This window comes from Neofelis nebulosa, chromosome 4 (assembly GCF_028018385.1).
Source record: "Neofelis nebulosa isolate mNeoNeb1 chromosome 4, mNeoNeb1.pri, whole genome shotgun sequence".
Classification (NCBI taxonomy): domain Eukaryota; kingdom Metazoa; phylum Chordata; class Mammalia; order Carnivora; family Felidae; genus Neofelis; species Neofelis nebulosa.
Window position 1 is genome coordinate 52,726,178 of NC_080785.1, and position 26,183 is coordinate 52,752,360.

The 26,183-nt window shown below is 41.7% G+C and overlaps 1 protein-coding gene across 6 annotated transcripts in view; it reads left to right on the plus strand.

The window, feature by feature from the left end:
- OSBPL3 (oxysterol binding protein like 3) overlaps positions 1-26,183 on the plus strand; it is a 174,646-nt gene that overhangs the window by 109,241 nt on the left and 39,222 nt on the right. For 3 of the 6 annotated variants that reach the window (XM_058724797.1, XM_058724798.1, XM_058724796.1), the window contains 9 exons: positions 91-144; positions 1,121-1,234; positions 4,536-4,703; positions 5,259-5,382; positions 7,242-7,345; positions 7,534-7,626; positions 8,671-8,827; positions 19,143-19,273; positions 22,805-22,912. In XM_058724797.1, the coding sequence (XP_058580780.1) occupies positions 91-144; positions 1,121-1,234; positions 4,536-4,703; positions 5,259-5,382; positions 7,242-7,345; positions 7,534-7,626; positions 8,671-8,827; positions 19,143-19,273; positions 22,805-22,912 (1,053 nt within the window). The remainder of the gene's footprint in view (positions 1-90; positions 145-1,120; positions 1,235-4,535; positions 4,704-5,258; positions 5,383-7,241; positions 7,346-7,533; positions 7,627-8,670; positions 8,828-19,142; positions 19,274-22,804; positions 22,913-26,183) is intronic. The other 3 variants (XM_058724799.1, XM_058724800.1, XM_058724801.1) reach the window with 3 other exon arrangements.

The following is a 26,183-nucleotide window of genomic DNA, read 5'->3' on the forward strand; positions in this document are numbered from 1 at the left end:
TGCCTTTAATTTGAAGTTGAAAATTGGGACCCAGGGAAGGATGGATCTTGAAATGGAACATCTTAGTGAATTTTACTTTCTTCCCCACAGAGATTTTTCTATCTGGACAAGGGAATCTTGAAATATGCCAAGAGCCAAACCGATGTAAGTCTTCTTATTAATCAAATATGTTATAAAAGTACTCTGCAGGGCTAATTGTTGTCACCCCATGGATGAAATCATACACATTTGGGGATGGCCTTTTTCTGAACTGGAAACCATAGGGAGGAATAGTTCTTTCACATGGACCAGAGGTGTGTGCTCCACGGTGTCCCGGCCCTGGGTTTTGGGTGGGCTCAGTTTGCCCACCAAGTGAAGGGTGAAGGTCTCCTCTCCACACCTAACTGCACATCCAGGGGTCTTTTCTGGTCTTAGGTTTGGGCTGAGGGGTTGTCTGGGTGGGAAAACATGTTTTCCTCCTGAGATAACCGGAGCAAAACATACAACAAGTATCACTCCCACTCTTACAGTGGCCAAGGGGGTTTGGTGGAGAAGGCCCTTGATGAAGGTGATGTGAATTTCCCTGTTGTGTGAACACTAGGCAGATAGCCCCCGAGGGCTGGAATGACTGTTGGTCCTGCCCCTTGTGCGGGTCCTTCTCTCACCCAGCACTTCTCTCTTCTTTCTCACTTCCCTTAACTCCTCGAGTTCTTGTCTTGTAGGGTTGCTTGTAGAAAATTTGTAGAAAATGCCTCACCCACAGTGGCCTGTCTTAGCTTTCTGCCTTTACTCCTCTTTTTAAATCACTTCCAAATGAATTTAGATACTAGAAACTAATTCTGTGGAAGGCAGTACAGCTAACCGGTGAATCCATTGCTGTGGGAGTCAGTCACTTACTTTCTCGCTTTCTCACTCACTGGCTGTGCAAGCCACTTGTTACCGAACCCCTCAGAGACTAAAACGGATCATGCATGTGCAGCACTTAATTCAGTACTGGTTCACACCAGATGCTTGATAAGTCATAGTTATTATACTTATATTAGTGGATGTTGAAAGTGAGGCTAGAGGAAAGGAACATCAGGGATGTTACTACTGTTTTTAACACCACGAACCTCAAGTGGCCCTCTCCGCGTCTCGGCAGATAGAGAGAGAGAAGCTTCATGGCTGCATTGACGTTGGGCTCTCAGTGATGTCTGTGAAGAAGTCATCAAAATGCATAGATCTTGATACCGAAGAGCACATCTACCATCTGAAGGTGAGATTGCTTCCCAGATGCTACCTCCTACTGCACAGTTTCTTTGTGCTGCAAAGGGATGTCAGTTATAGTACTGTTGGTGATGGCTTTTGAATATTTCAAATGATCCAACCGACGTGTAGAAGATCTTCACTGTGAGAGTATTTTTAACAGATGCTATTGATCTTAAATGGGACGGTTCTTCATTGTGCAGGACTGTCTCTCACACTGCCAAAGGTTTAGCATCTTTGTCCCCTATCCCCTAGGTATCCCCCCCACGTACATACCATGATTGTGACAACAATCAATAATAAAAAAAATCCTCATGTTTCCAAATAACCCCTCCTTCCCCCAGACTGTACCTACTTTAGTGAAGAACCATTTACCAAAGGTTAACGTATGTTTCCTGAAATACCATATTGAATATTTAGTCTTCCCACTTCAGCTAATTAAAATTCTCATTCTACAGCGGATGTCAGGAACTTTTCTCCTTAAGTATGGGCTTCTAAGTAGGACCTCTGAGAGCTGCTTAACTACCATCTTCTGCCCTGTCCCCTACAGCTGGTGTAGGTGGTTCTAAGCATGATAGAAGAGCTTCTGAACCAGATCTGGACCTGGCTACTTGCTAGCTGTTGGCCTTTGGCACATTTTATAATCCCTGAAAGTCTCCGTTTCCTCACCACCCTTCCCCAGAATGGGAATTATTATAGTGCCCATGTAGAAAAGGCTGCATGTAGGAATCTTGGCATAATGCCCAGCCTTCAGTAAGCTCGATAGGTTTAGTTTTCGTGTATGATTATTAGGTGGTACCCGAATGTTAGGAATTAATTGAGAAGATGTTAAGATTCTTTTCTTACCTGTGCAAATTACTTGGAATATTGGGAATTAGAGCTGGGGGGTGGAAAAATGAAAGCATGAGGTGATGAGTTCCACATCTTAAGATGCCTCATACTCTCCCCATAGCATATATGTGGTGCTTATGCCGACATATGCACAAGACAGGTGCTTGATTGACTGCACAGGATGGTCAAATCTATACTGTTTCCTAGCCTTAGCCCCTAGTTACTTGTGTAAAGGAGGGTTTCTCACCCTTGACACTACTGACATCATGGGCTGGAGAAGGTTTTGCTGTGGGGCCTGTCCTGTGTATTATAGGATGTTGAGGGGCATCCTTGGCCTCTACCCACTAGATATTGGTAACAAGCCCCATTCAGTTATAACAGCCAGAAAAAGTCTCCCATTGCCAAATGTTCCTTGGTTGAAAATGACTGAAAAAAAAAAATTAAGAAAGAATATCCCACCCACCCCCTGTTCCAAAGATCATTCTCCTCTAGAATAGTTTCAGTTTCTCCACGTACTTCCAGTGACTCTTACTACTGTTATGACATGGTCAGGAATTAAGAGGTTCTTGTTCATCCACTTATTCTAGTTAACAGAATAAAAGTAATGATTAATTCCTAATTTTTAAAGAACCAGAGTGCCTTAAAACAACATTGAATACTGATATCATGATAAATACAGTTTAATATTTCTCTGTGTTGATTCACTTTAAGTTCTGTTTGTATTTCTTGTTCATTTATTTGACCATCAGCTGTGTTAGTGTGGATATGTGTGGTCATCTGAGGGTCCTCCTTAATAGCCTCAGAGTCTGGCAGTTGTTTTTTTTTTTTTAACGTTTATTTATTTTTGAGACAGAGAGAGACAGAGCATGAACAGGGGAGGGGCAGAGAGAGAGGGAGACACAGAATCTGAAACAGGCTCCAGGCTCTGAGCAGTCAGCACAGAGCCCGACGCGGGACTCGAACCCACGGACCGCGAGATCATGACCTGAGCCGGAGTCAGACGTTCAACCGACCGAGCCACCCAGGTGCCCCGAGTCTGGCAGTTTTTAAATGGTGGCCATCCAGTCCCATTCTGTTATTTTTATAGATGAAGAGTCTGGGCGGCTGAGAGGTTAAGTGGGTGTCTCCCTATAGTCCTATAACTACTTGTGAGTTTGGAACAGAACCCTGAACAGTTATTTAATAAAGTACTTTTATTCTGCCTCATTTAACCAATAAAAAATGAGTCAAGATGAATACTTTGGGTGCCGATTTTTTAAGGGCCTCTAAGAACAGATCAGTGCAAAGGATGACAGAAGATTCCTGTAAAATTCCTGCTGTAACCACATCTGGGAAATGAAATACATTTTGAGAACATGATTTAGGGGGAGACAAAAAGATCTAAGTCTGTTTTGCTTTTTCTTATAAATGATCTATTCAATAAGCACCTGGGGAGGGGGGGGTTAAGTCTTGTATGTACTTCTAATCAACACAATAAACCTAAGAGCCGATGTAACATTTCCTAAATGAGTGATGGCTGCTGACATTTATTTCCACATCCTTGCTCTCAGCAGTAGCATTAGTGATGATTTTAACAGATTGACCTGGATTTTTCTTTTTGGAAGTTAACCTACCATGCATCCTTTTGGGTGATTTTTAAGTTGCCACTTCATGAGTCTCTATTCTAATATATAGATATTTATCATTTTTCATTTTGAAAATATTAATATACCCTTATACACACAAAGCATTAACTACTAAGAAATATCTACTGTATAGGTGCTTGTTACATTCTGTTTAGTGCTTTTATGAAATACTTTATAATAAAAGTTGCTAGTTATAAACATTATTCTTCGTGGGAAGTAAACTTTGATAGATACTCATTTATGGAGAAATGGCTAAATGTTTGTGTAGGTGTGTTTGAAAAATCTCAGAAATCACCAATAATACTTTTCCAGATTTTTTTTTTCCTATTTCCAAGGACAGAAGAAATGTGTTTCAAAATAACCTTCGCATTCCTGAGCAATGTATTCTTTGTCAGAGAAGGTTAACAAGTTAAATATTTTAGGAGGAATCTACAAATTTGCTCCAGTTCAGAGAAGATTGATTTGAAAAGTCTGAATTATAAAAGTGCTAGTGTCTTCAGTAAGAATACGAGGAGTGGGGACATGTGAACTTGGAAATGCTTTAAGAGACAGATAAATGTGAATTCTAGTTGATTTGTTTAATATAAGTAGTAATGTTTTGCTTTTGTAATAATAGCATAACAATTGGGCCCTTTCATTGAAAGCCTAAGTGAAGGTTTTGATCATTTTTATTCTCCATTTCCTCCTCAAACTTGCTCCTATAAATCACGTAAATATAAACTAAATCAGCAAACTGGTATTTCTACATTTCTACATGTGCCAACATGAAAACAGAGGGTATCTCAGTTTGATGAATAATTGCTTCTTTGAGTGAGTGACGCTCTTGTTTCCCTCTTTCAATTTAATATCATTTAGGTAAAGTCAGAAGAAATCTTTGATGAGTGGGTATCTAAACTCCGCCACCACAGAATGTATCGTCAGAATGAAATCGCCATGTTTCCACATGACGTTAATCACTATTTCCAAGGATCCACGGTCACAGACTCTGCGTCTGGTGTCTTAGACTCTATTTCAAGTAGGAAGGTAATTTAAAGGAAGGGAGTGGCTTTGTGTGGGGGTGTCCCAAATGGGGGGCTCTGACTAAAGGAAGAACAGCTTGTGGGGAGAAATCTGTTTGTCCAGTTGGTCAGACTCAGGGTCCGAGGAGTATCCGTTATCTCTGGGACAGTAACTGAAGAATAGCACATAAGGAGGGATTTAATAGTCCTGATTCTTCCAGATTTCCCTTGACCATTTTGACTTTGGTTTTCTTATCTACTTGTAAAATGCAGTAAGTATGTTTATAGCCATATAGGATTACAAAATTTCCCAACATTTATGCTATTATTTTGTCATGATTATCATTTGACAGAAGAAGAAATTAAGGACCACAGTCCAAGGCACGAGAGCATGGTTTGGCCAGGCTGAGGTGACAGCCAGAGCTTAAAGTCTCTAGTGGAGCGCTTTGTGGAAGCTTCTTCCCCATTACAGGCAGATGGCTTCCATTAGCGACTAGCTGACTTTGTTGTCCTTTACCCTAAAGTGTTCTCACTGGGCTCTGTTTTCATTTATAATGTGCTTTTGTCATCTGTGCAACAGCGTAGCAGTATATCAAAGCAGAATTCAATTCAAACTGGAAGCAATTTATCATTTTCTTGTGGTGGTGAGACCCGTGTTCCATTATGGTTACAGTCTTCAGAGGACATGGAAAAGTGCTCGAAAGGTAAAGTGACTTGAAAACTCTGCTTCTTTCATTCGTGGCTTGTAGATTGGACTCGGTTAGTATTTACACCTTGGATGAGTCTCCCTATCAGTGGTCTACATTTGAACTTGACATCCGTGCCTGGGTGTGTGTGCACACAGGTTGCTTTTCATATTCTTTAAGCACTCAGGTCTGATTTCCATTTGGACCTACTAGATCACAGTCTTCAAGGGTGCTATTTCTTTTAAGTGCCAAAAATGACACGGGTGCACATCTAAGATTGGGAGTCACTTCTAAAGGTGAGTGGGTGAACCAAATGGAGATCCCCACAAAATAGGAGTTCTCTACCCTGGTTGTACTCTAGAATCACCAAGAGAGCTTTTTTTTAAGTTCATTTATTTATTTTGAGAGAGACTGGGGGAGGTGGCAGGGGGGAGGGCAGAGAGAGAGAGGGAGAGAGGGAGAATCCCAAGCAGGCTCCACATGGTCAGCACAGAGCCTGATGCGGGGCTTGAACTCATGATCCATGAGATCATGACCTGAGCCAAAACTAAGAGTCAGACGCTTAACTGAGCCACCCAGGTGCCCCAAGAGAGCTTTTAAAATGCAAGAGTACCCACTGTTCACAAGAGTGTCTTTAAATTGGCCTGGACTGGGGTCTTGGTATGACTGATTTTTTAAAGTTTCCCAAATGACTCTGATAAAGAGTCAGGATTAAGAACTCTTCCATAAGGAAGCTCAGTGGTCTCATCCCTAATTAGCTCAGAACCACCCAGGGAACTAAAAAAAACCAAAACAAGTCACCAGTGGGATTGGGGACACTCTGAATTAATTATCTGAGATGGAACTTGCACATAGATAATTTAAAAAATTTCCCCCATTGATTTTAAAGCAGAGCCATGATTGAGAGCCACTATACCAGGTGGTGGCCTTGAAAATTGCATTTTCTCCTGTTGAATGCAGATACTGTCACACCTGGAGCCATATAGGTTTGGCCCTCACAGTCAAGAGCTTCACGGACTGACATTTTGGCACAGGTAGTCCTTAAAGTGCCCTCTAGGCTGGCAGCATTGGCCTGGCCTGCAGACTTATTTGAAATGCAGATTCTCAGGCTCAACCCAGATAGACCAAATCAGAAACTGGAGCGGGGGGGGGGGGGGGAGGGGGGGGCGGTTCTTAATGATCTGTGGCTTAACAAGTTCTCCAGTTGATTCTGGTGATGCCAAAGTTTGAAAGCCACTCTCTTAAGGCATCATCCAGTGAGCGGCAAATTAAGGACTATCTTTGGAGTTAGTGACAGAGGAATTGGTATGAGAATTTAGGTTAGTTCCTCTGAGGTCAACCTGCAGAGGATCATCAAAGTCTTATATGGGTCCCTGATCCACAGTTTTCCTTAGAGACCAATATAACCTTCATTTTGTTTTATTCATTTAGCCTGTCTGGAGTCCTTATAAGCAGATGATGTAATACTTGAAATAGTGGTAATAATGATGATAGCTGATTTATTTAGTGTTCACAGTATGCCAGCACTCTACAAGCATGCTGCATATGTCAACCATTCAACATATGAAAGCAGGTATATAATTATCTCCCTTTCCCAGATGAGGGAACTGAGGCATACCCAAGTGTGTGAATTATGGAATTCACCCAAGATTCACAGTTCATGAAGTGTTCAAACTGAGGCAGCCTGGTGCTCCAAATCTGTGCGCTTAACCGTGACAGTGTACTGCCTCTTCTGTAAAAAAGGAAATAAAATTTCTTCCCCGTACTGATGAAAATCAAATAGTATAGACGAGTACAGAAAGTAGTTGGCACTAGCATAGCGAAACCTGGATGCCAAGATAAGAGCTATGAAGCTTCCTTTTGCTCCTGTCCCCCAGACCTGGCACACTGTCATGCCTACCTGGTGGAAATGAGCCAGCTCCTACAAAGTATGGACGTCCTGCATCGGACCTATTCGGCGCCAGCTATCAACGCCATCCAGGTCAGCCAGATCCCTCTTCTGTGTGCATTCTGGTGTTTTCCTGCTTTCCTCTCTCCTCCCCAGCCTCGTACTAACAGTAGGACATTATCTGGCCGGTTGCTTCAGCCAAATTCAAGGGGATGGAGGTGGGCACTTTGCTTGCAGTTTTCCCTTACTTTCTGTGCTCTCTTTCCTGTTTTGAAACAAAGGGTGGAGCTTTTGAAAGTCCTAAAAAGGAAAAAAGATCACACAGGAGGTGGCGGTCCAGAGCTATTGGCAAAGATGCTAAAGGAACACTGCAGGTAACCATCGCTTCCCTGCTCTCCATGCCGCATGCTGGGGGCTGCTTGGACTCAAATAGAATAGACAAGTGGATTTTCTATAGTTGTTCTCATAAATACCCTGGGCAGAGGGAAATTTAATCACTTAGATTTTCTGGATACTAGGATCAGCATGTAGTAGAATTGGGTAAGGGGAAAATGGTATGAGGTTGGAGGGGCTGCAGCCATTTCTAGGACTTTGGTTTCCCCTTTATATATGCTTGGCCTGCCTGCCCTCTTCCCTCCTTGTGTGTGTGTGCTCTGACCCACTGTTCTCCTGCCGGTCCATGGATAACTCATCCCTTTGAGCCCACTGACTGAGTTCTCTGGAAATGGGACATTGTGCAGACTCTCTCTTGTCTCTTGTCTCCAACCTCCCAAACCCCCATCAGAGTTTCACTGTGTTGCACTGGCCACCTACTTTCCCAGTGCACAGCCGAGCCAGAGGCCAAGATTTGCAGCTTAGCCATTGCATATTAAATTGGGACATTGTTAGGGTCAAATAAATCAGGAGCGTAATGGATAAGTCATCTGCTATACTCTTATACACTCTTTGTTCAAAGCACCTTAGGGGTGGAGATTAAGAACTTTTGAAGCAAAGAGTGATTTGTGTACAAGCATGTGAGAAGTTGCTTTTGTAGAAGCACCAGATGCAAATTAAAGAAACATTTTTAAACCTATGCACTGTTAACAACATAGATACTGGGTGATTATTGCCAGGAGGAAGGAATTGAGTATCAACGGGAAAGAGCCTGGCAGCTTTAGCTGTCATTTCAACCTAGAGCTTTAATGCTTCTATCATCTCCAAAAGAACATGTGATTTCTCACCCATTTTTCTTTTGCAAGAAGCCAGAGCAAGTTGCTGGAGAAAGTGCTTTCCTGGGTTTTCATTTATTTTTAAGTTATCTCAACAGAAAGATGTACCTAGAAAATGTTCTTCTTGCACTACTTTCTAATCTTAGAAACAGTAAATATTCTAAGCCATTTGCATCTGAAAAGAAATGTCTCCCTTTGGTGTCACTTTAGGTCCCTAAACCTTTTCCTGGCCCAGTAAGACTACATTCCTCCAACCCTAATTTGTCAACATTAGATTTTGGAGAAGAGAAAAATTATTCTGATGGCTCTGAAACCTCCTCAGAGTTTTCTAAAATGCAAGAAGAACTGTGTCATATTGCTCATAAAGGTAAATGAGTTTTCTTTCTTCCTAATGTGTTTGATGAAAATGTTAGATGCATGTCTGGATGTGGGATGTCCTTGGAGAGGGAATCTTGATTGGTTCATTTTCTACTCTGTTAGGATTTGGGGCAATCTAATTTTTACTTTATTTCTTGGGTACTAGGGAATGTATTGACAAGAAGTTTCTTTTTAAGCCCTTAGGGGAAATAGTGAGAGTGTTAGGTATTCTTTAAAAGCTGAGTGGTTCACATGCTGCTGATGGGGGCTATCAATTGGTACTCTTCCAGAGAGCAGTATGACGTTATGTTTCAAGTTAAAAAAAAAAAAAAAAAATCTATCCAGCAATTCCACTTTGAAGAATTCACTCGTAGGAATTAATTTAAAATTCACCCAAATAGAGATACCCATTGTAGCACTGCTTATATCAAAAATTAGAAATAGATGTTCAACATCATTAGCCATTAGGGAAATGCAAATTAAAGCCAGGATGAGATTACCATACCCCGATTATAGCTCCAAAACAAGACAGCACCGAATGCTGGTGAGAACACGGAGAAACTAGATCTCTCATATATTGCTGGTGGCAATGAGAGATGGGGCAGCCACTCTGGACAGTGGTTTGGCAGCTTTATATAAAACTAAACATGCACTTACCATATAACTCCACATTCACATTCCTGGGCATTTATCCCAGAGAAATGTAAACTTAAGTCTACACAAAACCCTACACACAAATGTTCCGAGCGGGTTTATTTGTATTAGCTATTAGCCAAAGATTGGAACGACCCAAATGTCCTTCAACAGGCACATGATTAAACAAACTATGGGACGTCCACGCAGTGGGATACAGCTCAACAATACAAACGAACAGATACTGATATGCATAGTTCCTTGGATGGATCTCAAGGACATTATGATGAGTGAAAGTAGCCAGGTTCAAGTGGTGACATAGTGTACGCTTCCACCTATTAATACTTTTGAAGGGATAAAATGGTGTTGCTGGAGAAGAGATTAGTGGTTGCCAGGGCTTAGGGAGAGGGAGGAGGGAAAGGGGAAAAGTATGGGTGTGATTATGAAGGGGTATCAGGAGGGATCTTGGTGGTAATGCAAAGTTCTGATCCTAATTGTGGTGACGGTTCCATGAACCCATGCATGTGATAAAATTGCCTTGACCTATATTTTACACACACAAGAGCATGTAAAACTGGTGATGGCTGAATAAGATGTCAGTTCTCCTGGGCTGGATATTGTAGCATAGTTACGTAAGATGTTACCCTCGTGGGAACTGGATACAGGGTACCCCAGACTTCCCTATACTACTTTTGCCACTTCCTGTAAATCTATGATGATTTCAAAATAGAAAGTTTTTTTTTTCTTTAATTAGAAATAACCTAAATGCCAAACAATAGGGAAATGGCATTTTTTAATGTAGTATAATTACACCGTAGAAGACTCAACAGCCACAATAATAAAAATAGCAACCTCATATTGAGCACATAGCTATTATGTCAGGTATTTGTTAAGCACTTTCCATGCACTGTTTCATTTAATTCTAGAAGCAACCTATGGAGCAGATGTTATTGTAATCGTTGTTGCACAGATAAGAAAGCTGAACCTTCAAGAAGCTGAAGAGCTTCCTGTGTAAGATAGTGGTAGAAAGTGGACAACCTGAGACTTGTATCCTATCCTCCCTGGCCCACAGTCTATGCTCCTTACCTGTGTCTCACCACCCTGAGGGACAGGGTGACCAGGGCTACTTTTATAGACACAGGAAGAAGTTCACAACATACCACTGTGTAAAAATACAGGTCTCAAAACGATATAGGTATGATTCTATTTTTTTAGAAAAAAACCCCAACTTTATAAATCTGGCATATATAGGCATACTAAAAAGTCTGGAAGGATCCACACCAGCATTTTAGTGATGGAGGCTAGAGTTATAAGTACTTATTATGTTCTTACTGCTTTTTTTTTTTTAAGTTTATTTATTTATTTTGAGAGAGAGAGAGCGTGTGTGCGAGAGCTGGAGAGGGTCACAGGGAGAAAATCCCAAGCAGACTCCATCCTGTCAGCACAGAGCCCGACACATAGCTCAGTCTCAAGAACCGTGAGATCATGATCTGAGCCGGAATCAGCAGTCAGACTGCTTAACAAACTGAGCCAGCCAGGTGCCCCGGGGTGTTATTTTTTAAAGGAGAAAATGGGTTTAAAAGTTTTAAATGGGGGCGGGGGGACAGTGTTTGAAGTGAGAGAAAAGAAGGTACTAGATCTGCTGCCTTCTTCTCCCAGCCCCATGTTTTTCTCCCATGACCTTATTGATTCTTTCAGCTTTTTTTCCCTTACCCCCCAAACATGAAGCGTGTGGCTATGAGGAAACCACGTCATGTCCTTTAAAAATTCCCACCTCAAGGGGCGCCTGGGTGGCGCAGTCGGTTAAGCGTCCGACTTCAGCCAGGTCACGATCTCGCGGTCCGTGAGTTCGAGCCCTGCGTCAGGCTCTGGGCTGATGGCTCGGAGCCTGGAGCCTGTTTCCGATTCTGTGTCTCCCTCTCTCTCTGCCCCTCCCCCGTTCATGCTCTGTCTCTCTCTGTCCCAAAAATAAATAAAAAACGTTGAAAAAAATTAAAAAAAAAATAAATAAAAATAAAAAATAAATAAAAATTCCCACCTCAAACCCTTGTTCTAGTTGCCATTAGAACTGTCACTGTTCGCAATACCGTTGTACGACCTGTGAAATGGGAAGAATTGCTTCCCCCGACCCCTTCAAAGCTCTTCACACAGGCTCTTGCATGTTCTCTAGTATTAAAGGGTTGAGTGCAATTACGGCATTGCATTTTAGGCTTTGTGAGAGGGAATTGCTGCAAAAGAGCACTACTTTTTAACAACCCAAACTGTCTTTTTACTGAGAAGATAATGCCTCCTCAGAGAAGGGATATCCTGAATTTTATACGTTGAAGAAGCTGCTTCCTCAGCAGAACAGAGAGAGGTTGCCGTATTGAGTCAATCCGCTGATCCTTTCCTCCTGCAGAGGGCTCGACCTTGCAGAAAGTCTACACTGGGCTCCAGCCAGCTGTTTTGTCTTTCAGGCTTTGTTCAAAACAGCTGGCTGCAGGGCTGCCCCATACCTAGAGTAGGTCAAGGTTTGTGCTCTGAGAAAAGACCAGGCGCGTTTATTGAACAACAGCCTTTGCCCCATGGGCTTACAGACTTGAATTCCACAGGGAGCCTAACAAGCTGTGTTTCATTGCTGTGGTTCTAAAGTACACTTGCACACACTGAAAAGATCTCTGGGAGTCCCTTTTACACAGGCTGGGACTCAGAGGCCTCGTGGAATAGAGATACTTCTCAGGTTTGTCCTCAGTCCTGTGACCTTGCGTGCTTTCTCACTTCCATGCATTCAAGCTCACAGCATCTTGACCTGTCTGCCTTGTGTGAGCCTGATTTTGTCACTGATGGTTTTTATTGCAGTTTCTTGACTGTATGACTAATCTGTTGATTACTTGTGATTCGGAGCAAGTAAACTAAACGTAAGAATTCCACGGATGTTGTAACATAGTCTCTGTAACCTACTTTTCCTTTAATTTGTTAAATGCATCTGAAGCCTGTTTTGTAGAAGATTAGATCAAAGGGTAGACAGCTAATGTATACCCATCATCGTTGAAAAAGTCCTTCTTACATATTATAAACTAAATTTGACTTTTAACGGCGTATCGTTGAAATAGTTTTCATTGGTTCATGTGTCTGGCTTTGCATGCAGAATTGACACACATGTAAGCAAATAGAGAACAAAAAGTACTAAAACTTAAAAGTCCTTAAGGAATTTACATTGCATATATTAACTTTTACATCTCTCCAAATATATTTCGTGGAACACTTTGCCCATAAAATGCTTTTAAAAACAAAAGAATTCCATGATTAAAAATGTTGGGAAAACACTGCTGACTATGGTCCCCTGTGAATTTACACAAGAATAGTAAATATTAAAGGCGCTGAGAAGTCCTGCAGCAAAGAGGTCTGTTAGTTTTGTTCAAGTCAGTGATTTTCCCCCCACTTCCTAGTAGCTGTTGGCACTCAGGAACTAAAGTTCTTGAGAAACGTAATGCAGGAAACATGGTAAATAATAAACCTTTTTGGAGCTAATCCTCTGTATTGTCTGAGTCAGAAGACAGGCATTCATTCTAGGCCAGTCTGTTATGATCAGCTGTGGAATTTTGATCTCACCAGTTAATATCTCTGGGCCTTGGTTGCCTCATCCATTAAATGTCCTACAGCAGTTCTACTGACTTGGGTCTCAGATTCTGTAACTCTTTTCTCTGACTGGTTATTTTGTCCTGAATAGAAAGAATTCATGTTGTCACTTATTGATACAAGAAGGTTTTATGAGACAGGGTTCTATTAGTAGCCAAAACAGGAATGACTGAATATGGGGAACAGTTTTAGGGTGGGAAAGCAAGGGATAGGATAAGAACAGGGTCCAGGGTATGGAAGTGGCCATTTCTTTCTTTTTTCTTTTTTTTAATTTTTTTTTTTTTAACGTTTATTTATCTTTGAGACAGAGAGAGACAGAGCATGAACAGGGGAGGGTCAGAGAGAGAGGGAAACACAGAATCTGAAACAGGCTCCAGGCTCTGAGCTGTCAGCACAGAGCCCGATGCGGGGCTCGAACTCACGGACCGTGAGATCATGACCTGAGCCGAAGTCGGACGCTTAACCGACCAAGCCACCCAGGCTCCCCTGGAAGTGGCCATTTCTGTTCTACTGTGGATGAAAAAGGTTAGGTTTAATGATACTTCTGCAGTTAGGTTTAAAAAAAAATTTTTTTTTTAATGTTTATTTATTTTTGAGACAGAGAGAGACAGAGCATGAACGGGGGAGGGTCAGAGAGAGAGGGAGACACAGAATCTGAAGCAGGCTCCAGGCTCTGAGCTGTCAGCACAGAGCCTGACGCGGGGCTCGAACTCACGGACCATGAGATCATGACCTGAGCCGAAGTCAGACGCTTAACCGACTGAGCCACCCAGGCGCCGCTGCAGTTAGGTTTAATGATACTTCCTGAGGGCATTTTCAGTGAGGGAAATCCTCATTTGCAAATGAAAAGGTTAAAAGTAGAATAAAATTAAACTGTATTTTATTTTTTAGTATTCTTTTGTTCCTGATTCTTTTGCTGTGCTGAGTTTTTGTTGAAGGATCATCTTCTGAACTGTTTTGAGTTTATGGAAGCATTGGATAAAAAGCCAAGCATGTCACAGATTAAAAGTCAGAAGATATACAGAACTTAAAGAAAAGCCAGATCATTTATCAAACATAATTTAGGATTCAGCATAAAAATCTGCTGAGCAATTGTATTTATGTAAATTATCAGAAAGTAAGTAGGACCATTCAGTCAAATTACCTACTGTATCTAAATGAAAGGACCATTTGGATAGAATATCAGTTAGATAGCCTGTGAGGTTTGAACCATGGATGTCCTATGAGGTTTGAAAATTAGAGGAAGCAGATTTCAGAAGATCAAGTCTGATCTTTTAGATGTGTTATCATTTTAAAGAAAATTCATATGCGTGCTTTTCATTAAAAAGGGAATGAAAAATTGGGTTGGGTGCTATATGATAGCATATTTTCTCACTGATTCCTTAAAGCACTCTTGAGATGTGGGCATTAGAAACATGTACGGATGTGAAAACCAAGGATTTGTCCAAAATCTAAATGGCAACAAATAGGTAGGGGTAGGATTTCAGTTCACATTTGCCTTATTACAAAATGTCTTTCCTTTGGACCACACTGCCTCCATAGAAGTGGTGTCCATGGTATTCCTAACTGTCTTCCCCAAGACCTATTTTTTTGTGATGCTGAGAAACTCCTGGAGAAGGAACACATTAAACAATAGAGTTCAGGTAAATTAAGACGACAGCTGTCCTTAAGTACCACCTTTCACCATCCAAACGTGCTAACCGTACTCTTACCGTGTAACTCAATAAAAGAATACCATGGAAGCCTGTAGAAACGGGAAAGGTAGTGGTCACCAAGTGTCAATAGTCTGAGGCTTATGGCGTTCCATTCTGTCAAAACTCAACCTGCGTCCCACTCTTTTAGTACAGTGAGGAGGTCTGAGGAATGGCTAAAGACAGTCTGGGAAAGACGTGTAAATAGAGATGTCAGAATTGCCTTTCGATATTTGAACACCACTTGAATGAAGAGGTAGTTCGGTTTGCCAATGAGGAGGCCCTGAGAAAATTTCGACTTGGGAACAGGAGGGCTTCCTTCCCCACATCAGAGTCTAGGAGCAGAACAGACTGCTGTAGGAGACAGCAAATGCTCTGGCAAACATGGCCCAAAACCACTGACAAGAAAGTTTGGAGATGGAGAGGAGTTGGTCATCCTATATGGCACGTGGCCTTAGTGATCTTTGGGGTTCTCTGTGGCTCTGAGCATTGAAGACTTTTTGTGTGGTTTTGCTCGTTGTCAGATATCCATAAATGTGATATATGTATTTGGATTTTCTCTCTTTGTAAATCTTTTAATTTTTCTCTAGCATCATGTTAGAAATTAGTAAGAAAACATTCTGTCACAGAGAATATTCCTCATTTCTGGGATCATGTGTCTTTAATGATTAATATACATATCGTCTCCCGTGATCAGCCCCTAGCAGTCCCTCTGTTTATGCTGGATCCTTATGCTGTGAATGACCTCTGAGTGGGCCTAAACAGTCATTTAAGAAATTCAGTGCATGGCGGTCTGGTCTTCCAAGCTCCTTTGTCAGGTGGTTTACAAAGCCCTTCACACCTTAAAACCTAATATAGTGACTATCTGAGTTTCTTTCTGCTTATTTTATGCCCACTGCACTCTTATCAGCTATCCATTTTGAGCCAAGTGGTATATATTCTGCCAACTTTAAATGGAATGTTCTCATCAGGTTGAAAGCCTTGCTTTACGGCAGGCCATCTGAAAGCCAGAGGAATTGATCTGCTAAAGTGCCAGCCAGCTGAGTGCCACATTTACTTCATTTAAAGCACTACACGTGACGTAGGGGAAAAAATGTTTCCTCTGTAACTATGTGAAGTGACAGATGTTAACTGGACTTATTGTGGTGATCATTTTGCAGTGGATACAGATACCGAATCATGGTATACACCAAAACTAATATAATGTTGATGTTAGTTATACCCCAATTTAAAGAGAACAACTTAATTGTCATAATAAATTAAGGAAACTTAGGCCAAAGACAAAAAAACAGGGGCACCTGGGTGGTTCCCTTGGTTAAGTACCCAACTCTTGGTTTCAGCTCAGGTCATGATCTCGTGGTTCATGATTTCGAGCCCTGTGTCAGGCTCTGCACTGTGCTGCGTGGAGCCTGCTTCAGATTCTCTTTCTCTCCTTCTCTGCCCCTGCTTTCAATCAATCAATCAATCAATCAACCAATCAATCTTAAAAAAAGACCAAAACACAACAATGAAACCATGACAGTGAAGAGGTATTCCCCCGGGGGCCCTCTCAGATGGGCGTGGGTGTCTTCTGGAGCGTGTGTGTTGGGGGGCTTGTCTATCTACTAGGACGTAAAATGCTGAGTTACTTGTGGGGTTTGTTGCCCGCCAGCTGAGAATGTTCTTCTGCCGAACAGACGCTGGTCATTCCCTCATTCATAGACCCTGCACCCTGTGTGCAGTTATTTACCAGTGTTGCCCCGGCAAGAGACCCAAGGACTCCCTTAAAACTGCTGCCATATTTCAAGAGAATGCAGTCACCACTGCTCGCCTCCATGTTGCTTTTATCGCCATCACTATTATTATTGCAGCAACATTGATTATTTATTCTGTGCTATCCATTGGGTCATTTGCTTTTGCTGCATTACCTTATTTAATCCCCATAATCATCTTACAAAGTAAACACTATTATGACCCTTATTCACAAATGAGGAAACTGGGGTTCGGGAATGGCATATATTTGTCCAGAGTCATGCAGTGAATAAGTGATAGAGCTGGGAAGAATCCAGGGCTGGTTCAGAGCCCACACTGTTGCTTACTTGCTTGTACTGCCCATTATTTTGCTCAGCGAAATTGGTTAAATCAGAGTTGAGTGTGTTTCGTAGACATTGTTAGAAAACTTGATGCCTATTGGCCTTTAGTACCTATTTACCTTGTCTTCTGTTGACAAAAGAGAAGACATGAATTGTACTAATGACCTAGGAAACTGTGTGTGTGTTTAAACAAATTGCTTATTTGTACCGTGACTTTATGAAGATGGTCTAAATCCATCCCTGAACACCACAGCCTCAGACAAGTTCAGCAACAACCTATAGGGAGGTGCAGTTGTCCTTGTGGCTGTGAAATGAGGGAAGTAAGTCAATAATACGTATTTAGTTTCTGTGATACTAAATAGGCCACTCTTGAATGACAATGCCTCTAAAAATGCAACCCTGTGGAATTCAATAAAATGCCAGGCCATCTGAGAAGAAGTATGTCTCTGTCTCTTCCTTGCTACCTTTCTAAAACAAAATATAGTAAAGGAGACTGGAAAGATAATACCCAAATAGGGTATCCATGATCAATAATTTAGATGGTGGTTCCCCATCCCTAGGAGATAACTCAATGTGGTCAAAATTTGACGAATTTTTTGTCATATGTGTTAGCGGTTTTTAAAAACTTTAGTTCAGGCCTCTGAGCTCCTAGAGGTGCTAAGCTCTCACTAAAGTGAACAGAGTGGCTGGATGCCAGGCTTAGAGCTGGAGGATTCTGGGTCAAGCAGTTGGAAGACTGATAAGAAAGAGGGTAGGTAACACCCTAAAATAATTTTAAATTTACGGACAAGTTGCAAGAAGAATACAAAGAAGTCCCATGTATCCTTTACCAAAATTGATCATTTGTTAATATTTTGCCACATATATTTTATCTCTCTCTTTACACACACACACACACACACACACACACACACACACACACACACACGATATGTGCACATGCGTGCATGTGTTTATTTTTCTGAACCGTGTGAGAGTAGGAATCCTACATGATATCTTTCTGTATGCCTTTATACCGTAGTGTATATTTCCTAAGAATAGGGATAGTCTGTTACTTAACCACAGTTTAGTTGTGAAATTTTATGTTGAAACAATACTTTCGTCTATTCTATTTTCCATGTCCAGATGCTGTCCGTGGTCCCGATAATGTCCTTTAATGGTACTTTTCCCCTTCAGTACAGGATCTGGTCCATGATCATGTACTGCATTAATTGTCATGTCTCTTCAGTGTCTTGCAACTGGGAACAGTTCCTCAACCTTTTTTTCTTTTTCTTTTTTTTTTTTTTTTTGGTGAAATTGATACTTTTGGAGAATCAGGTCAATTTTTAAAAATAAGGTGTTCCTCATTTTGGAGTTGTCTGTCCCTGGTTGCTGTACAACAAAAAAGAAGGTATATCTTTTTCAAGATATTACACCTGGAGTCCAGCTGAGCCTCACGGGAGATTAATTTTGGTCACCTGGTTAAGGTGCTGTCTACTTTCTTGGCTGGATTGTCACCATTTCCCCCAACAAGGAATGAGCTTTATTTTCAAATATTTGCAGTCTTGAGGAATACAAACAAAACTAAATCTTTCAAGTCTCAAAATAGCTTGATAAATCATAAATTCTTGGGATTTTATAGTGGATTAGGGGGGCTGGAATTGACAAATGTGTATGATTTTAAATTTTTTAATAGACTTTATTTTTGAGAGCAGTTTTAGATTCATAGCAAAATTGAGCAGTAAGTACAAAGTTCCTATATACCACCCCCCCCCCCACCCACACACACACACACACCCTCCTCCACTGTCAACATTCCACCAGCAGCATGGTCCATTTGCTACAACAGGTGAACCTACAGTGAAACATCATTAGCACCCAGAGTCCATAGTTTAAGTTAGAGTTCCCACTTGGTGTTGTGCCTTCCAGATGTGTTTCTTAAAAGTCAATTAGTGTGCATTTGCTGCATAATTCAGTTCATTATTCAGGGCTGTTACTTTTCTAAGTTCTTTTGTAAGAAATACATCTCTTGGGGCGCCTGGGTGACTCAGTTGGTTAAGCGTCCAACTTTGGCTCAGGTCATGATCTCGCTGTTTGTGAGTTTGAGCCCCGCATCGGGCTCTGTGCTGACAGCTCAGAGCTTGGAGCCTGGAGCTTGCTTCGGATTCTGTGTCTCCTTCTATCTCTGCCCCTCCACGACTTGTGCTCTGTCTCTCAAAAATAAATAAATGTAAAAAAAAAAATTAAAAAAAAAAGAAATACATCTCTCTTTATCTTGTTTTTAATTAAGCCTCTTCCTTTATTCCTTTTTATAATGATTATATCTTTATAGTTTACTTCACTTTAAGGTCAGCTTTTAATACCATATCAACGGAGAGAGAAAAACTCAAGCAGCTGATGGAACAGGATGTCTCCTCCTCCCCCTCGGCCCAGGTCATTGGTCTGAAGCACGCCCTGTCATCTGTAAGTTGCATGTCATGTGGCCAGGCTCATGATTTTATTTATTTATTTGTATTTTCCAACTCCATGGTTGTGTTGAAAATTCATGAGAAAACCGAACAAATTATCCAAATGATATTTTAACCTTTCATCAGATTTGCTAATTCTGAATACCAAAACTGAGTATACTCAAATCTTAGTAGCTAGTATTTCATTGAGCATTAGATACTTTAAGTTTGGTTTCCTTCTATTTATCTTGATTTTTTTTCTGTTTCTGTAAAGCTTTTGTTGTGTGTTTGCTTGACTCTTACAGACATTTGTCTGTTGATATAAAATCCGACAGTTTGGAGATTTCTGTACCTAAGATTTCTTTTTTTCTTTTTTTAATTGTTTTAAATCTTTATTTATTTTTGAGAGAGAGAGAGAGAGAGAGAGAGCGTGAGCAGGGGAGGGACAGAGAGAGAGGGAGACACAGAATCGGAAGCAGGCTCCAGGCTCTGAGCTGTCAGCACAGAGCCCAAAGCGGGGCTCGAACCCACAGACAGTGAGATCATGATCTGAGCTGAAGTCAGAGGCTTAACTGACTGAGCCACCCAGGGGCCCAATGTACCTAAGATTTCTTATGCTTAGATTGGCTTTGCAAATGACAGATAGCAGAAGGACAATTTCGAATTCACTTTTATGTTTTCTGCTGCACAGCACTCATCCTGTTTACCACCCTTTCAAAGTTATTTGGAAGTTATTTTATTTGATTTGGGTAATATAAAACATTTAGCTTCTTTTTCCTGTACAGGCACAAAGAGATGAGTCATATGGAATGTCAGATAACCATTGTGTTTTCGTAACAACGAAAATCACTGCCAAGCTTCAGATGTTTTTCACTAAGCCCTTCTGTTATTCACTCTCTCTACTTTTCCCCTTGATTCCAGTTGGGTTCCATTCAAGCACGGTATTCTAGGATTTTACTTTGAATAGTGGATGTTGTCTGGTTGCTCACTCTGTATCTATTGAAAAGCTGGAGAAAATTTAAAATTACATACTTATTTGCTCCTGATCTTTGCTGTCCTTTAGAATTCCTATTGTAAAGAGAAAGTGTGTGCACTTTTGAAGTGAAAATTACTAGATGAAGCAATACTGAACTTTTTATTTAGGGTCAGGTTGGGCAGATGGACTTTAGGATCCTGTTTTCAGAGGCTAATTCAGGCTTTGAGAGAACTAGAAAATATCCATTCATCTTGTTACTGAGAAAAGTAAAGTAATGATTTTGGTGTGACATTAATAGGAAATACATTAGCAGTAGTACATATTCTTGAAACATACTTGAGGAATATTTAGCCGGTGGAAGTTCCAAGTATATTACCCTTGAAAGAAATAAAAAAAATAATGTGGGCTTAGTCTATGTAGAGAGTCTCAATGTCATCCACCCTGAGGAACTCTGGGTTTTCTAAGGTCAGAAATAGAAACACCCCCTTTTGGATTGTAGTGGACAGCCATACTGGGTGCTACTCTGGTTTGGGAAAAGTAAAGTGAGTTCTCTTTTGAGTTTATTTTTTACTGCTAAAAAGCTTTTTTTGCTGTTCCCGGTAGGTTGACTTTTCATGCATTCAAAAGGTTCCTCTAATGGGCTCCCCAGAATTCCTTTCACTGTGGTCTTCCTCTCTCCTGCCCTCCTCCCTTGGAGGTCTAGCCTCATCTTGTTAGTCTGCTTGTCTGGTAGTGGGCAGGCTATCCTAGGCCAAAGTTGTTACCTTTGATAAGGAATTCTCCCCCATGTCCAGCATTTTGGAAACTTAAGATATAACAGAATGATCCTTTCTTTCCTCTTTTCAGCTTGGATCCTGGATTAGATTCCAGACTTTTTTTTTTTTTTAAGTTTATTGATTTATTTTGAGAGAGAGAGAATTCCAAGCAGGCTCTGCATTGTCATCAGGGAGCCTGACACAGGGCTCAAACTTACAAACCATGAGATCATGACCTGTGCCAACACCAAGAGTTGCTTGGTGACCAAGAGATGCTTAACCAACTAAGCCACCCAGGTGCCCCAAGACTTGTTTTTTAAAAATAAAATTTTTAGTGCCATCTCAAGGCTATCAGAATGGATATGTTTGGGCTGTATATGCAGTCTTAGTATACTCCTTCTGCCCGTGGCTTATGAAGGAAAGAGAAGCTGCTAAAGTAACACATTTTTTTTCAGGCCATACTAAGATTCTAGCCACTGGTATAGATTCTAGCCACTTACACTTAGATACCAGCAACATGTTGGTCAGGAAAAAGGGACTACCCATAGAGATTGTTACATGTACTTGGGTGAATTAAGAACATTTACTCAGTATTTCCAAATAGCCCATTCTATTCCTGGGTATTAAAAAATAAAACCAACCTCCTGTTTGAGACCCAGGCAGTAGGCCAGACAGTGCCATATCCTTTGGTGGTCTCAGCAGGTAGACCCTGTGGGCACTAATGGGTGGGAAAGGATCTGAGATTCTTGGAATAGAGCCTTGGAAGGCAGACAGACAGGACCGATTTTTGTGCAAGCACCCAAGGAGCTGATTGTGGGAGTGTCTGGGGGTCACAATCAGGCACATTTGTTCCTTTCCAAAGACAGATCATTTGGAAACATCTCCCTCTACCTTCAAGCCAGTTGCTTCCCACTGGGAGGTTAGGACAGGGAATCAGACCTGCCCAGGGGTGGATTTGTGTGTGCTCACATCCCTCCCCCCATTCCCAGGACCCTGGTTCCTAGCCTTTATCCAGGTAAGTGAAAGTACATTGTTGTTGTTTTCAATAAAATGTCTTAGTCATGAAGAATGAAGAAAAGCATCATCACCTGTATTGGAAAATAATAAAATTAATCTTCCTCAGAATACTGCTTTTAAGCACACTTCCCAAGATCCAGTAAAACTGGTGTGAAAATTAGATAGCATTTAAAGACATCCAATCAAAAGGGGTGGGAGCAGCGTCAGAAGCGTGGGATCATAGGGAGAGATCTGGGGAGGATGAGGGGCCACGAAACCCCTGGCCTCAGTAAGAGCTGAAGGTGTTGGTGATTTCCTTCTCCACCAAAAGGAAAGCTTCGTCAACCCTTTCTTCCATCCCCAGAAGTGAGACTAGAGAAGGGACACCACTTCCAAAGTTTAGTATCTTTTTTTTTTTTTTTTTTTAAATTTTTTTTCAACGTTTTTTATTTATTTTTGGGACAGAGAGAGACAGAGCATGAACGGGGGAGGGGCAGAGAGAGAGGGAGACACAGAATCGGAAACAGGCTCCAGGCTCCGAGCTGTCAGCACAGAGCCCGACGCGGGGCTCGAACTCACGGACCACGAGATCGTGACCTGGCTGAAGTCGGCCGCTAAACCGACTGCGCCACCCAGGCGCCCCCAAAGTTTAGTATCTTTGATCCCCCTCGCATCTCCGAACGAGTATCCTGTGGGATAGCATTCAAGGAGAAAATCCAGGAAGTGCCCCACTCAAGGCTCCATCCCACTGGGCCCACTGCTGTGCTTTTCTGATACATCCGTTTATTAACAGAGCCCCACTATTTTTAACATGTTCCAGGCCCTAGCACAAAACACAGACCTTAAAGAACGCTTATGCAGAATCCATGCTGAGTCTCTGCTCCTCGATTCCCCTGCTGCTGCCAAGTCGGGTGACAGTCTGGCAGAGGTGGGTGAGGCTTCTCGTCTGGGAATGTTTCCACGACCGCCACCCCCTCACCTGACATCCTCTGTCATGTCGCCCCTGTTTCCCTCTCGGGAGCGGTGCTCACATCTCTGCCCACCTCCGGCAGCTGCTGCAGGGTCTGGGAGCCCCTGAAGGCTTTCTGGAATATGTGCCTCCTGCATTGTTAAACTGCTTCCTCCCCTCCCTACCCCAAGAAGTCTTCTTCCTTTTGTATTTCTTTACCCCATTTTCCTCCTAAGTATCACCTTTTACTAGATTTTTGCTGGAATGGGGAAAGACAAACATTTTCTCCTGCTACTTCTGAAGAGACCTAATTTTCTCTGCCCTACGGTATCTTAATTCCCTGCCAGTATCCCTTGCTCCCTCTGTGAGAACCCCTTCCCCTTTCTTTGTGGCTTTCCCTTCTCCCTCTCCTGTGATTTTTTTTTTGTCTTTCAAAAAGCACAGCTGTATTTTCTGAGGGAGAAAATACTGTATTACAGTTGAAGTGTCTTGGTCCACTAATAGTATGTTAAAAATGTCTTTTCTCAAGACAGGATGTTTATCTAAAATGTTCTTTGAAGGTTTAAAATGAGAAACTGCAGAAAAATATAAATGGATTATTCAGAAAATAAGTAAAAAAGGGATAATAAGGCTTAAAACTGCTTTTAGCTATCATATTTATATGCCTGTCTCAGAATTGCTAAATTTTTTATTAACAAATCTATTGGACTGAGCACATTTGAAATAAAAGGGGAGGAAGGTAATATACAAGGGGTGTATGTCCGTGTGTGTGTGTGTGTGTGTGTGTGTGTGTACGTGAGTGTTGTCTGTAAATTAATAAAAGGAGTTTCCAACGTTGAAGCTTAATCCCTCTTCCTCCTTTTCCTGTCTTCAAAGAAAACAAAACCCCCACATAGTTCTTTACTCTGTGGGAAGCCATGTGTACAGGCAATGAGAAGACTAGGGGTTGAAATTGGTCAGCACCGAGGGTGAGGCCGGGGCATCCGCAGTCATGTGGCTGCATGCCAAGGGGACCCTCTTCTCTGACAAGGGACCTACCCTCTCTCTGCAGAGGCTCCCAGGCCTGCTGCTACTTTTGAGATGTGTGTCAGTGGTGGACCACGACATTCCTCTACATACTCCCTCCCCACCAAGAGATCTTCTCAGCCATTTAAACCCATACCTGAACTGAATGGTCTTTAAAGTTGAGCACCCGAACATGACCTGTGGTGACATTCATTTTAGGCCTGGGCAAAGAAATGTGCTCCCCAGTTGGGCTTTCTTTTGAATCTGCACAGTAGCTGAAGCAGGGCTCAGTCTCCACGACTGGCCATCATGGGTGTTCTTTGCCACCAAACACTGGCATTCTGTGGGGTTTCTATGTCTATTGGGAGGCAATGCCTACCTTTTATTTTTATTTAAAAAAAGTTTTTTACACATTTACTTATTTTTGAGAGATGGAGCTTGAGCAGGGGAGGGGCAGAGACAGAGGGAGACATAGAATCTAAAGCAGGCTCCGGGCTCTGGGCTGTCAGCACAGAGCCCGACGTGGGGCTGGAAACCACGAACCATGAGATCATGACTGAGCTGAAGTTCGACGCTTAACCGACTGAGCCACCCAGGTGCCCCAGTGCTTACCTTTTAAATAGCATTTCCACCAACTACATTTATTTAAGCAAGTTGACACTTCATTTATGGTTCTTATGTACTTATGCTCAGTGTACATACTTGGGGCTATTTGTGTTTTGGAAAGGAAACCAGAATCAGTCTTTTTAAAATGCATGTTTTGGGGCGCCTGGGTGGCTCAGTCGGTTAAGCAGCCGACTTCAGCTCAGGTCATGATCTCGCGGTCCGTGAGTTCGATCCCCGCGTCGGGCTCTGTGCTGACAGCTCAGAGCCTGGAGCCTGTTTCAGATTCTGTGTTTCCCTCTCTCTGGCCCTCCCCTGCTCATGCTCTGTCTCTCCCTGTCTCAAAAATAAATAAAACGTTAAAAAAAAATTTTTTTTTAAATGCATGTTTTTAAACTGATCTCGCAAGGAATGTACCCGAAGGCTTAAATGCTGTAAACTGTCCTGGAGGAGGAGCAGTAGTGTCCCCCAAATTCACACTTTCCACACTAGACTGAAGTCTTGAATTGATGGCATGTCGTCCTTGCTGTTTCCTCTTTCTGTAATTTTATATTCTCCATGTTTTATCCTGCTTTTCACTGAGTGACTCAGGCTCACTTTCCCAGAAATGGAAAAGCCATTCTTGTCTTCAGGAAACCAGAGAGTGACTGGAAGTGGCCGCCCCAAGAGCTTAGAAATTCTATTCCTGTTTATTTTTCTTAGGTAGCTCACAGACACCCCAAGCAATCTGTTAAGGAATGGCAGTCCCCACAGTGAGGTCAACCTAGGACCTTCTGTTTTCTGTACTTCCCTTCCCTTCCCTTCCATTCGAGTTGCTCAGATTACCCATCTCCCATCGAAATGACTCCCACATTCTAGTAAGTTCTCATACTTTATCTTTTTGAATGTGAATATTTAATACTTTCAGCTTATTAGTTCTTATATTATTTTAGGTTCCAAATGAAAGGCTAGGTGACTTTGGGTGGTAATACTCTATTTAATCTACAGTCCATTTCAGAGACTTAAGTAGGCAAGAACTTTGAAGATACATCTGAAAGAGAAGCAGGGAATTTAATTCTTTCAATTGCCTATCTGTTTGCTCTATTCCATGTGCATTTGAATGCGTTAACTCACGAAAACCTAACCACAATTCTATGAGGTAGGTGATGGTAGTTTTCATTTTAGAGACAAGGAAACCAGAGAGGTTAAATAACTTCCCTCAGGGCACACTGCTAATAAGAGACCTGGCTGGGATGTCAGTCCACATCTGGTGAGCCCAAAGCACAGTGTTTTCTCAATAACATCACACCTGCTATATAGTGAGGAAATGTGCCAGGCCAGTAGTGGAAATATGCTGGGGATGGTGTGAGAATGGACTGAAAAACTATCTCAGACGTAAACACCATTTCACATAAAAGAAACAAACACATGATAAAAGCAATGAAAAAAGCAATGGGCAGGAGATGGATTATTCAACAAATTTGTTTGGCACAGCTCAAAGGCAATCTTTTGACTGAGCACTTTAAATCTTCACATTGCACACTAAAATGAATTGTAAGTGAATTGGAGTTAAATATAAAAACTCAAACTGAAATCCATTGACGTAAATATTTATCAAATGGCTAGAGTAGGGAGGACTTTATAAATTTGGGAGCAATAGAAA